At 37.3% G+C, this 13,395-nt stretch overlaps 1 gene segment (V, D, J or C); it reads left to right on the top strand.

Annotated features, from left to right (window-relative positions):
• The first annotated feature begins 11,035 nt into the window (after nt 1-11,035).
• Nucleotides 11,036-11,506, top strand: LOC142371917 (Ig heavy chain V region 5A-like). The segment is given in 2 exon segments: nt 11,036-11,114; nt 11,199-11,506. Coding segments are annotated over 2 exon segments (351 nt in total).
• The last annotated feature ends 1,889 nt before the right edge of the window (nt 11,507-13,395 follow it).

The raw sequence follows: 13,395 nt of genomic DNA, 5'->3' as shown, positions 1-13,395 counted from the left end.
AAAAGACACAAACACATCCTGTAAACACCAAATAAATTGTTTTCAACACTCAGTACAGAGTTGGTTATGTTGTGCAGTTATTTGGCTTAAACAGTGTTTGCTGTGTATTATTGTCACAGAGCAACAGCTAACTGTGCTCAGCTGTTTATGTTCAGTGAGTTTAACTGAAACAGTTTTCTCCTGCAACTAAAAAAAAGCTGTTAGAGGAGTGTGAAGTGAACAAAAACTGTAAGATTTTGATTCATCACTCAATGCAGCCCATTTAGTGATCATGTTGTCATTTTATTATTTGTCAATGCATAGATTCAATATACATTTACAGACTTCACAAATCAGCGATGTACATGTTAAAGCTTCCAGATATGTTTGAATTGTGCTGTGTTTTTCTTTGAGGAGGAGGAGTCAATGCAAAACTGACCTCTTTAATATCTTCTCATCTGTTACAGAGCAGAGGTTGAAGACTCAATCTGACATTCAAGCTGCCAGTAGATTAAAGACTTAAAATGATCAGACCTGTTTATTTAGCCGTTTTCCTGTTTCTAATTTACGCCTTGACTGGTAAGGGATTTTGTGGACAAGCAAATTGACATTAGATCAGTGTGACTGTACTACTGAGACAGTGACGAAGAAGAGAGGAAACACTGTACAAAAACCTAACGTGTCAAATCATGTCAACATTTGCTTTCAAGCTTTTTTAAATTCACAAAATACTGAGTATTCTCAGCACATTCAGATTAACATGATCTAATTAACCTGTCAAAAAAGAGGTATTTGTGTTCATTCATACGTAGTTGCAGCAGTCTGTGGAAAGAAACGATCTTTGCTTGATTTTTTTTTGACAAAACAATTCATTCCTTTTTTAAATCCTTCGGTCCATGTCTTGTATACAAATCTAACTTCTTGAAAATCTGATATCAAGACCTGATATCAAGAGAAGCTCCCATCGGATCACCTTCAACACCAACATGTTCTCTGTAGCTCTGCTGCGGCTGCCGGCTTTTCTTGAATTCGGGCACTCTGAGATCAGCTGCTCTTGGTCATTCCGGGAACGAAGCTGAAGCTCAGGGGGCATCAGGCTTTCTCGGTTGGAGCCACAAAACTGTGGAATGGTTTACCGATTCATATGAGGCAGACCTCTTCTCTACCTTTAAATCTTCTAAACCTTTAAAGACACATCAGTTTCCCTGGCATTCAACACAGCACGTGTTGTGCTTGTATTTTCCACCTGTGAGGTTGTGTTTGCTCCATGTGTTTTATGTCTTCTGTGTCTTTCATTTATTTATTGATAATTGTTTTATGAACAAACTGGATCTTGGATCTTGCATTTTAACATGATACGCTAGTTGACAATTCTGCTGTTTTTATCTATCTGCTGGGCAGGTGAGAAAATATGTCTCTTGGATGTAAATCAATGATTTAAAGGAACTTCAGCCCACCATCTATTTGATTTCATATAGTATCATCAAATATGAAATCAACCATCAATTTGCCTTATAAGGAGGTGAATCGTGTGTTTCTCTGTGTTAATATGTCTGTTTACATCTCTTTGTGCGAATTAGACAAATATTGTGGAGCTTTGGTAAATGGGTCCAGTGAAAATCCAGTTTTCTTCTTTATCTGGAGAGTGTGTGCGTTTCAGGGTTACTCCTCATTTCTGTACTATTATTTTTATTGATTCTCATGCTTTCAGATTTTGGCTTTCCTGTCTAATGGGAATCTTTTGGTTTTTATTCAAGACAAGTAAACATAAAACAAAACAACAGCTCATACTTTGATGAACTTATTTTGCATCATCTTCTTTTAGCTAAGGATTGTTTTTCTCAAATGATGTTCTTGTATTTGAAAACTCAGGAATACTCACCTCTTTAAGGATTTTTCATCAGTGGGGAGGACGCAGTTGCAGCTTTCATCAAAATAACGCTCTAAAGAATAAGTTCAGCTACAGCAGAGACATGTCTGCAGGAACAGTGACAATAACAGGACAGAATCTGCAGCCTGAGGACACAGCTGTTTATTACTGTGTGCGTGTTAGATCCACAGTGATACAAACCACCAACTGACCTTCACAAATACTCAGTAACCAAGACTGGAACACACATTTGTTATCTACAGTTACTTTGACAGAAAGTAATAGACTAAATATAATTTTTATCCTGAAACGTACATCAGTATAAAAACACTACTATAAAAGAGAAGTAAATTTTTCTCAAAAGTGAAATTCTTGCTCCTGATGCTTCACAAACAGTACAGCAGGCCCAGATTTCTGACAGTCATCTTAACTAAAGTCATTTAAATAAAAATGGTAATTTGAGAGCGATTTAAGTCAGTGTTGGGCATGGAAACCACAAAATGGATGAAGCAGGAAGTCGAAGCAGCTGCTGTTTATTCTTGTGCTGGAAGGTAGATTTAACTTGCATCAAAAACTCTCATTGCCAACATGGATGATGTATTTCCCGGGACATTTGAGCAGCAATAAGCCTCGACTGACTTGTGACTAACTAGTTAAAACCTGAAAGTGATCAGCAGGTTGTTTTAATGCTTAAATAATGACATTTGTCTTTGTACTATAATTATGTCAACTGATGCAGGGTTAAAGAGATGAGAATATCAGTTTTGGTGGTTGATATGATTTTAATATTTGCATTTAAACCAAAAAGCATTCATTTAATGCTGCCCACCCTCACTCCCCGGGGAGTTGATGCAAAACTTTGAAACCCTCCAACTCTTTTTAGTTCCCAGCAGAGAAGATGACACAGAACAGACACATTGTTTAACATGATGGGCTGCAGGACAGGACTGCTGCTGCTTTTAGCTCTCTACTGTTCAGGTGAAGATTTCTCGGTCCTCTTTTTGACATAGTTTTTAAATCTCACCCAGCTAAATTGTCATGACTTTTGAATGTCTTTTCAGGCACTGATGGCCAGACGCTGACAGAGTCTGAACCAGCGGTTAAAAGACCTGGGGAATCTCACACACTGACCTGTACAGTCTCTGGATTCACTCTCAGCAGCAACTACATGGCCTGGATCAGACAGGCTCCTGGTAAAGGACTGGAGTGGATTGCGTGGCATGATAGCGGCAGTGGTAGCAGGAGATTCTACTCGCAGTCAGTTCAGGGCCGGTTTACTATCTCCAGAGACGATGGGAAACAACAGCTGATTCTGCAGATGAACAGTCTGAAAACTGAAGATTCTGCTGTTTATTATTGTGCTCGAGAGCCACAGTGACTGAAGTTGTGTCTGCAGCTGTACAAAATCCTACTGTAGTTCTCTCTTGGATTGATATAACTTATTAATGAGACGCGCTTCTATTTTATCACTATATTCTCTACCTTGTGAAAATAATAATTTTGTTATATATCATATTCTGCCTTTTTTGCTGTAATACCTTAATTGGTTTGTGGCTTGTTTTACAAATGTATCTAAAAAAAACCTGGCCAAGTGTGTGCATTCTTTGAGAAGCTTAAAGTGATCTATTTTTATCTAAGCATTAAATCTCTTGATATGTCACACATAAAAAGAAAAAAAACAGAGCATACATTTTAATTGCTGACACAAAACTATTACTATAATTACCAGACATTTCTACATATTTCCATGTATTAAGAACTACATCTATAATCCATTCGGTATCTCAAGTACATCACAATATCAGTGATTAGAATTTAATTTTCAAAATTATTACAGATCATTAATGTGAACTGAATAACACTTCAACACTGGGCTTAGAATAAAAATGTGTTTCATATGTCCACCCAATACTTAAATTCGCTCCACATTAACACAAGCAAATGTAACAATATTTTCCATGCAAGAAATTGAGTTTATTTGTGTGAAAATGAATTTTTAGAAACTATAATCACTTAGTCACATATTACTAGAAACAACAAAATATTATACAAAGGTAATTTGTGTTAACTGATTTAGTTTAAATAAAGTCATGAGAAAAGACTTTGCTTCATGAAATGATAAATAGTTTCCATGAAAACGATCACCTAGAAATGAATTCTGGAATAACAAACAATTCAGTGAGGAGACGATCAAAACATGCCATAATTGTATATATATGTATATATGTTTATATAATTGTATATATAAATAAAAAAGAGATAAGGAAGAGATTCAATGGTAGTTTTCACTGTTGAACTAGAGTGACAGTAATGCTGTAAATAATTTTTTTATTGGCTCTAGTTGGACCAACCCTGATGCTTTTTAATTTCATTAGATAATTAAATCTAATGAAATATCTTTTTTCAGATAATACACTGTATCTTAGTAATAAGTTGTATGTGAAAGTCAAACAATCTGAGCTAGTGTTTTCTGTGTTATGCCATTGTTTTTTCCAATTTTTCATGATTTTACCATAACAAGAAATCCCAATAATATATCCTAACAAAATATGTATTCTACTATTGACCCTGAGCAATTTGATAAAAAAATTAAACAATTCTAGAGATTTCTTCTTGGTGATGACATTAAAGAGTTAACTGGAGTCAGGAGAAATTGATTTAATTATTTAAAGTAACTTATTTTGTGAAGAACTGACACAGCACTGTGACTATGCAGTAAGGTAAAAGCCTGAACATCAGCGGTCAGGCCTTTTTATCATCTTACCAGCAGTGGTGGACAGAGTACTCAACTCCAGTACTTGAGTCAAAGTATTGATACTCATGGTCAAATCTTACTCAACGACAAGTAAAAGTTGCCTGGTCAAAATTCTACTCAAGTTAAAGTACTGAAGTACTTACTTTATAAAATACTCAAGTATTCAAAAGTACAAAGTACATTTTCTAATATCAGTACATTTCTGTATTGGTTTCTGAGTGCTTTTACAGAACCATGTAACTCTCTGAAACCACCTGATGATGTTCTACAAAAAGTCTGTGCCACCTGTAAAAACTTCAGCATAAAAATGCAATTAAAAAAAAAGGACAGCTACTTTCATTAAACAAAATATTCAAAACATCCCCACCCCAAAAACAGGAGAGCCTTTTTTTTCTCCCCACACATTCACTATAGAAGTTTACTGTTGAGTCCATTACCGCGAAGAAACTACAACTCTGCTTTGATGAAGATCTTCAGTTCACAAAACACTCTCGTAGTCTCGGCAGAAACAGCCTTGCAGCCAAATCCAGTTTTCTGCTAAGACTCCAGATCTTTTTACACCACTTTAGGAAAGAAAAACAGCAACAGTGGATTACAAAGCCTAAAAGAAACGAGTAACAACAAGCTTCCTAGAAATGTAGTGGAGTCAAAAGTACAATATTTGTCTTTGAAATGTGGTGGAGTGAAAGTCATAAGTTTCCAAAAAAATAAATACTCAAGTAAAGTACAGATACTCAAAAAATGTACTTAAGTACAGTACTGAAGTAAATATACTCTGTTACTGTCCACCACTGCTTACCAGATACTGCACTGGTTGGATCCGACAGCCTACAGGGAAAGGACTGGAGTGAATTGGAAGTAGAATTGGTGGAACTTCATTCTACAAAGTCTTACTTAAGAACAGGTTCAGTATTGATGTAGCCTATTCCAGCTACACAGTGACTCTAAATAAGTATGTCAGTCTGTGAAAGTTTATTCATTTAACACCGTTCACAGGTGCTTCACAGAAAAAGTAAATGGAAAGAATATGCAGCCTGAAGAAACGGCAGCGTATTACTGTGTGAGATATCAAATAAAAACAGACTCAACAACACTAAATCATAGTCTTTAACCATATTAATTCCAGTTAACTTTTAAACTATGTACACACAATTATAAATGTAATTTGTAATTATAGACGCTCTTTACAGTAACCTAAAAGGCTTCTCTGTGATAACTTGTGAGAAGGGAACTTTACATTCATAGTGTTATTTGAATCTAGTTATGTATTCAGCAATATGCAAATGGAGCCAGTGATAGGAAGTTAAGTGTGTGTCTGTGTCAGAGGAGCTTCAGTCAGTTCAGCTTCAGCATCAACCATGTTCTCTTTAACTCTGATACTGCTGCTGGCAGCTGGATCCTGTGAGGAGCTTTCAGTGGATTCCCACTAATAATCACATCAGAAACACTGAATATTCAGATGAATGATAGATAATGTTGATTTGTGTTTCCACAGGTGTCCACAGTATTGATCTCATCCAGCCAGAATCAAAGGTTGTGCAGCCTGGACAGTCTTTGATCATCATTTGTCGGGTCTCTGGTTATTCTTTGACTGATGGCAGCTACGCAACAGGATGGATCAGACAGCGTGAAGGAAAACCAATGGATTGGATTTCTCATCAGTGGGGAACAAGCGGTGGCAACTTTTATCAAAATAATGCTCTGAAGAATAAATTCAGCTACAGCAGAGACATGTCTGCAGGAACAGTGACAATAACAGGACAGAATGTGCAGCCTGAGGACACAGCTGTTTATTACTGTGTGCGTGTTAGATCCACAGTGTTACAAACCACCAACAGACCTGTACAAATATCCACCAAGACACAACAACATATACAGACTGTACAGTTACTTTAGAAAGAAGCCGTAAGGTAGAAACAGACTAAATTTAATGTTGATGCAGAATATTTTATCCTGAATTACATTAGTAGAAATCAACTTTTAACCAACAGTGGTTAAAAAAGCAGGAGATGGCCTGGATCAGACAGGCTACTGGACAAGGACCGGAATGGATCACTGCTGATACTAATGGTGACACCAAAAGTTGGCTACTCTAAGTCCATCCACGCAGGTGTTTCTGAAGATGAACAGTCTGAAAACTGAAGAATCTGCTGTTTATTATTGTGCTCGAGTCCCACAGTGTTCAAAATCTAAGAATAATTACTCTTCAAACCCCTTTACCTCACATTTTTGACCTCCTCATCTCATGAAAAAAATTATTGAAGTTGAACCTTTTTTTTGGAAGTGATGAAAAATACTAATAAACTAATATTAAAGTTATTTGGTCTTTTTCTGCACAAAGATAAACACAATTTTATAATTTAATGGCTTCATAGAATATATGCACAACATTTAGGCTACACTTCTTATTCAGATGAATCAGTACTGTTGAATAAAGAAGAGGACAGTGGTGCAGGATTGTAATTAACACTATTGTCAACAAGCATGACAGCTGGCTCAAGAAAGGCGACAAGGAAGCGGTCTATATTTATCAGCCATGGCCACAGAAGGTGGCCTGTTGCACCACCTGGAAATAACACACAATATATGAATGAGAACTTCCAGGCAGTTTCATTCACACCATGGTTCATATGACCCTCATGTGACATAGATGTGATGTTGATCTCAAGTTGCTCACCACCCAACAGTCATTTTAAAACTGAGTGAATATTTTGAGAGCTAAAACATCTTCAAGAACCAACAGAGAAGTCTTGAATCCTTTAACTAGAATCATAAGAGCTTGAAAAAGGGCAACTGGACTTATTCTTGGAACTTGAAGATGTTTCACCTCTCATCCGAAAGGCTTCTTCAGTTCTAAACTAGATGGATCAGCTTGTAAGAAGATCCCTCTGCTTATAAGCTGATACTCCCCACCATCTAGTTCAGAACTGTAATGGGGGAAGGTGTCTGCACCCACAACCCACTCCAGGGATCAGGAGCAGACAGGAAAGGCCCTGGGCAACCAGGTCATGCATATGTATCATATACACATATTTTGAGGCCATGTTCACACAAACATACATTACTACGATCTAATATAATAGAAGTTTTTTACAGCAGATGCTTCACTGTGGTAATGTGGCAGGACAGGACACTGCAATCATAATAAGATTTAAATTTTCCTTTTTATTCAACAATATGCAAATAAATGTCATTCATAAGGAAGTAAAGTGTGTGTCTGCTTCAGAGGAGCTTCAGTCTGTTCAGCTTCAGCATCGACCATGTTCTCTTTAACTCTGATACTGCTGCTGGCAGCTGGATCCTGTGAGGAGCTTTCAGTGGATTCACACTAATAATCACATTAGTACCATTGAATATTCAGATGAATGATGGAGGTAATGTTGATTTGTGTTTCCACAGGTGTCCAGAGTATTGATCTCATCCAGCCAAAATCAAAGGTTGTGCAGCCTGGACAGTCTTTGACCATCACCTGTCGGGTCTCTGGTTATTCTTTGACTGATGACAGCTACGCAACAGGTTGGATCAGAAGGAAAAGCACTGCAGTGGATTTTTCATCGGTGGGGTGGAGGTGGCTTTTCTCAAAATAATGCTCTGAAGAATAAGTTCAGTGACAGCAGAGACACTTCTGCAGGAACAGTGACAATAACAGGACAGAATCTGCAGCCTGAGGACACAGCTGTTTATTACTGTGTGCGCAGCCCCACAGTGTTACAAACCACCAACAGACCTGCACAAATACCCAGCAACAAGCTAAATTTACCCATAAAAGTAATGTGTATAGCCAGTTACTTCCTGACAAAGAAATTGCAGAAATAAGTGATTAAAATACATTCTATACTCTAAATTGGTTTAAAAAATAGGTTTTGGTTAATATTTTTGCAGTGGTGATGAAAACTATGATGTTTAAAGGCTAAAGTGAAATTTTAAAAGTGTCTTACAGTTACATGTTGTCTGAAAAACTTCCAAGATTCAAAGCCATTATTTATCAAATGTAATAAAATGTGCTTTAAAAAGCGTTTTGTTGTTGTGCTGAAAAAAAAAGGTTGAATAAAGATTGATAATCACAAAGGTTTAAGTCAGTAGAAAAGCATTTGATATTGATTTGAAAGGGAGAATGTCTGAATTAAAATTTCAATGTGAATAGTGGCCTTTTGTCTTCTTTTTTGTTGATGATGTTTTTTTTTCTGCTTGTGGAAACATTTGGCTCACAACCAAGGCAGCCTTTATTCTTTCAATAACCCTCAGTTCTATAAATGAAATACTCACTCTCCTGCTTGTGAAAAAGATTTCAAATCTAATCAGTATGTTCTGACCAGGATCGCCACATGTAGTAACCGAAACAGGTTTTTTTCAAAGAGCAACACAATTCTTTCAGTCACAAGTTTCTCTGACGGTAAACACTGTGTAACAATCAGAGATTCATGTTTTGTTGCTCTGATTCTTTGCTTTCATGATCACCACTCCCTCACACCACCTTCGCAGCTTGCTGTACACACATGCAGAACGACTAGCAAGCAAGAACTCAGGGGAAAATGTGACAAAAAGCTAAAAAATAAAGCTTTCTCAAAATGTACTTGACCTGATCCTTCTACAGCATCACTGAGTGACAAACTCTTGAACTCAGATTCCAGGGACTGTCTTGTGCTGAGCAACAAATGTAAAATGTCATCCTCTGTTCTTTAACTGTATCAAACAGCAGTAACATCACACAGCAGAAGCAGAAGAATCAAAGCATTCCAACCTTAAAGAAATCCTTTAAAATAAAGAAGAATACTGTATGTCTTGGCCGATAGAAAAGAAACAAGGCAAAACAGGTTTACCAAACCAGAGGTGAAAGGTCGATACTCTTCTTTCAGTCAATGTGAGGTGGGGTCAATGCAAAACTTAAATGTCTTCCATCTCTACTTATGTGGCTGGAGAGAGGATGACAGAACAGTGACAGACTCACAGTTCAACATGGCGGGTTACAGGACATGGCTGCTGCTTTTACCTCTCTGCTGGGCAGGTGAAGATTGTCACTGATCTGATTCATTTTCATTCAAGCTACCAGCTTAAAGAAAATGATTTTGTTCCCATTATATTTACAGGTGTTGATGGTCAGACGCTGACACAATCTGAACCAGTGGTTAAAAAACCAGGAGAATCCCACAAGTTGACCTGCACAACCTCTGGACTGTCATTTAGCAGCTGGTGGATGGGCTGGATCAGACAGGCTCCTGGAAAAGGACTGGAATGGATCGCTGCTGAGACTGGTAGCACCAACTACTACTCTCAGTCAGTCCAAGGAAGGTTTACTGCCTCCAGAGACAATGGCAGAGAGCAGCTGTTTCTGCAGATGAGCAGTCTGAAGACTGAAGATTCTGCTGTTTATTATTGTGCTCGAGACCCACAGTGACTGCAGCTGGCTGAGTAGCTGTACAAAATCCTGAAGTACAACAAATCCCTCACATGAAAAACTTTAATGTAATTTTAAAGTAAATTTTTCCTGCAAAAACAGTCGGGTCAAAGTTTTAAGCTACAGAAAATGCTTTATACTTTATTTTTTTTTGTGTCAGAGGCTGAGAAATAAAAAAAAAAGCTTTTGTGAAAACCGACAATTGTGTCAAGTTTATATCTTTATGGGTTATGGTCGTATTGGTCTCAATGAGCTAAAAAGCAGGTTTCTTATCTCAGACACCAGGCACCAAAGTGGCTCTTAGCTGACAGAATTAATGTTGCAATTAAGTGATTTAAAGCACTTCACTGCTGATATCATGACACCTCAACGTCATGCAACACTTAAAACACTTTAAGTCTTTAACAATTGCTAGTTCAATCAGTAAAACTAGTCAGTTTCTGTCATAAGGAGAAAAAAAATGTTGGTATGTCAGTGAGACGACATCAGCCCAGCTTCAACATGAGCTCTGTTCTCTGTAGCTCTGACTGATCTGCTGCTGGTTTTTCAGGATCAAAAAGTAAACTTAATGACAGAAAAATGATTTAACTTTTTTTCAGTGTGTATGGTTGTTTGCCTAATTTGTCTCTGTGATGAATAAACCTATAATTCTGTGTAGTTTGTTCGTTTTTTTTCTCTCTTTTTTATAACTCAGTTTAGTCACTGAGGTTTTAGTTACTGCTGAGTTACACTTTTGGTGAAAAAGTATTTTCTTACAATTAGTTATTTTCTCATGTTCTAACAAAGTTACACTAAACATTTCTGTATAATATAAATTTAGATGCCATCTGTCTATCTTTTGAAAACACACATTTTCAACTCATCTTATTAATAAGTTTGGGGATGCTTTGATATATTTATGACAAAATACTATTTAAGATGGTTGGCTTTTTTGTCTCCTTTGCACTCAACTTGAATAACAATCACATGCAAATTCAGAGGTGTTCCTTGTCATACAGATTTAAAGACTGCACTTGGAGTCGACGTGACGGAGTGTCAGAATCTCATCATTTGAGCTGCTTCAACACACATCATGTTTTCTGCTGCTCTGCTGCTGCTGTTGGCAGCTGGATCCTGTAAGTCTCTCAGAATTTTCTCACAGTCGACAGTTCTTTTCCAGTGTTGGTAAATTGTGATCAAATGTGTTCATCTTTTTACAGGTGTAAAGTGTGAACAGCTGACACAGCCAGCCTCTGTGACTGTGCAGCCAGGTCAGCAGCTGACCATCACCTGTCAGGTCTCTTATTCTGTGAGCGGCTACTACACAGCTTGGATCAGACAGCCTGCAGGGAAAGGGCTGGAGTGGATTGGGATGGCAGCAACTGGATATACAACATACTACAAAGATTCCCTGAAAACTAAGTTCAGCATTTCCACAGACTCCTCCAGCAACACAGTGACTCTAAATGGACAGAATATGCAGCCTGAAGACACTGCTGTGTATTACTGTGCCAGAGACCCACAGTAACACAAAGCATCAGCAGACCTGAACAAAAACCCATCAGTGTGTGAACTATTGTGACACAAAGACACCAGAGGAGGAGCTCTGACACCATAAATGTTAGTAAGATAGGTGATAGTTATCTATCCTCTCCCCACAAATGAAAATGATATGTCATATCAACACATATTTATAACACGGTCAGTCAAAGGATATCTAGCGAATCCAGAGTGAGACGAGCAATGAAGCAAGCATCACTGGGAACACAGGAAGGCAGAGTAAATACACAAAAGAAGGTTTTAAACATGAAGCACAGAAGTGGGCTGAATTACCACTGTAGTAGTGAGACAATCTGACAAAGACTTTTCGCTCCAGCAGATCTTTAAGAAGGCGTCTTGATGAGGACAGGTGGGACAGCAGGAGCTGAACCAGGCTTCCTGGAAAACCTGCTCAACCCCGCCTAAGACACAGAAACCAAACAAGCACCACAGCCAAGCATGATCGTGACACTTTTCAGTTTGGTACTTCACTCTCACTTGTAAATCATTATGGATTGTATTCATTTACATGTTTAGGTATAGGTGTTAAAAACACTGAACATGGTCTGGGGTAGAAGAATATACATGGAAAGGGTTAGCATGCTTTTAATAATCACACATCCCTTTGATGGTAATGTCAGTTGGACACGTGGACAAAAGCACCTTTTACTTTTTTTTTGTGATACCGAGCTTATTCCAGTTCTTCTGTATGTCTGTGGCTTCAAACTCAAATGAAAACTAACATATTTAAACTAATACAGTCACCAGCTTAAACAAACCGAAATATCTTGCATTTGTTTTAATGCTGCGTCCCTACAATTTGTCTTTAAAAGATATAATGAGGCAGATGAAGCTGACTGGAAGCCAGTTCTCACGTCGGTCAATTTTAGACAACATCTAACCCCTCTATACAGCAGCTGTTCATCCCAGAAGAACTTTTAGTAAACAGTTGTGCCTGAAAGTGCATGTGTATGAATTATATTTGTGTTTTTTCACAAGGGAAAAAGAGCTGTCTAACACAGCTGTTTCATTGCCATTGTGTTGGACTTGTGAATCAAAAAGTTAACGATTTATCTGCCAATTACTGTTTTTGGTTTAACAGGTGTTGATGGTCAGACTCTGAAAGTCAGTTCAGGATACATTCACCATCTCCAGAGATGACTCCAGCAGCAAAGTCTATCTACAGATGACCAGTTTAAAGACCAAGGACACAGCAGTGTATTACTGTGCCAAAGAGTCACATGAGACAGAAACATGAAACTCATTCAAAACCTACTTCCTCATTTAGGGTTGATAAGTAATATAATTCTATAATTTAAAAACAATAATATGTAATAATTAACATCATCATCATACACAATCCTTTTGTATGTCTTCTTAATTTAATTTCCCTTTGAGATCAATAAAGTACTATTAAGTTTAATGCAATTACTGACCGAGCATTTTGATTCAAATCATTTGTTGTCCAGAAAATGATTCTTTTCACTATACTAAGGGTTTGACATGTTCCAGCCTGCTGTTCCAGGAAGTCATCAATGTGTTCTCTTAACAAATAGTACCACAGATAACAGAACATAACAGAATATTCCAATTTCACTATATATTCTTCTTACAGCTTTTGGTGAAAATGTCAGGAAACTTGATCTATAGATTTTTTTCTTTTTTTATTAGTATATGAAAAGAACAGAAAATAAAAGCACAGAATTGTAATCATAAAATTACTCTTAAACAAGAGAAAAAGTTCTTCTTATGAAAGAAGAGTTTCATTCCCTGTCACCAACAATCATCTGTACATGTAAAAATTCCTGTTTTTGTCGACTCTGTTTCACAATGTAAGTTTATGTTGTTTTCTCTTGTCAAAACACTCGACGTGCTTCA

This window comes from Odontesthes bonariensis, chromosome 21, assembly GCF_027942865.1.
Source record: "Odontesthes bonariensis isolate fOdoBon6 chromosome 21, fOdoBon6.hap1, whole genome shotgun sequence".
NCBI classification, from domain to species: Eukaryota; Metazoa; Chordata; class Actinopteri; order Atheriniformes; family Atherinopsidae; genus Odontesthes; species Odontesthes bonariensis.
This window is presented reverse-complemented; position numbering and strand designations above follow the sequence as displayed.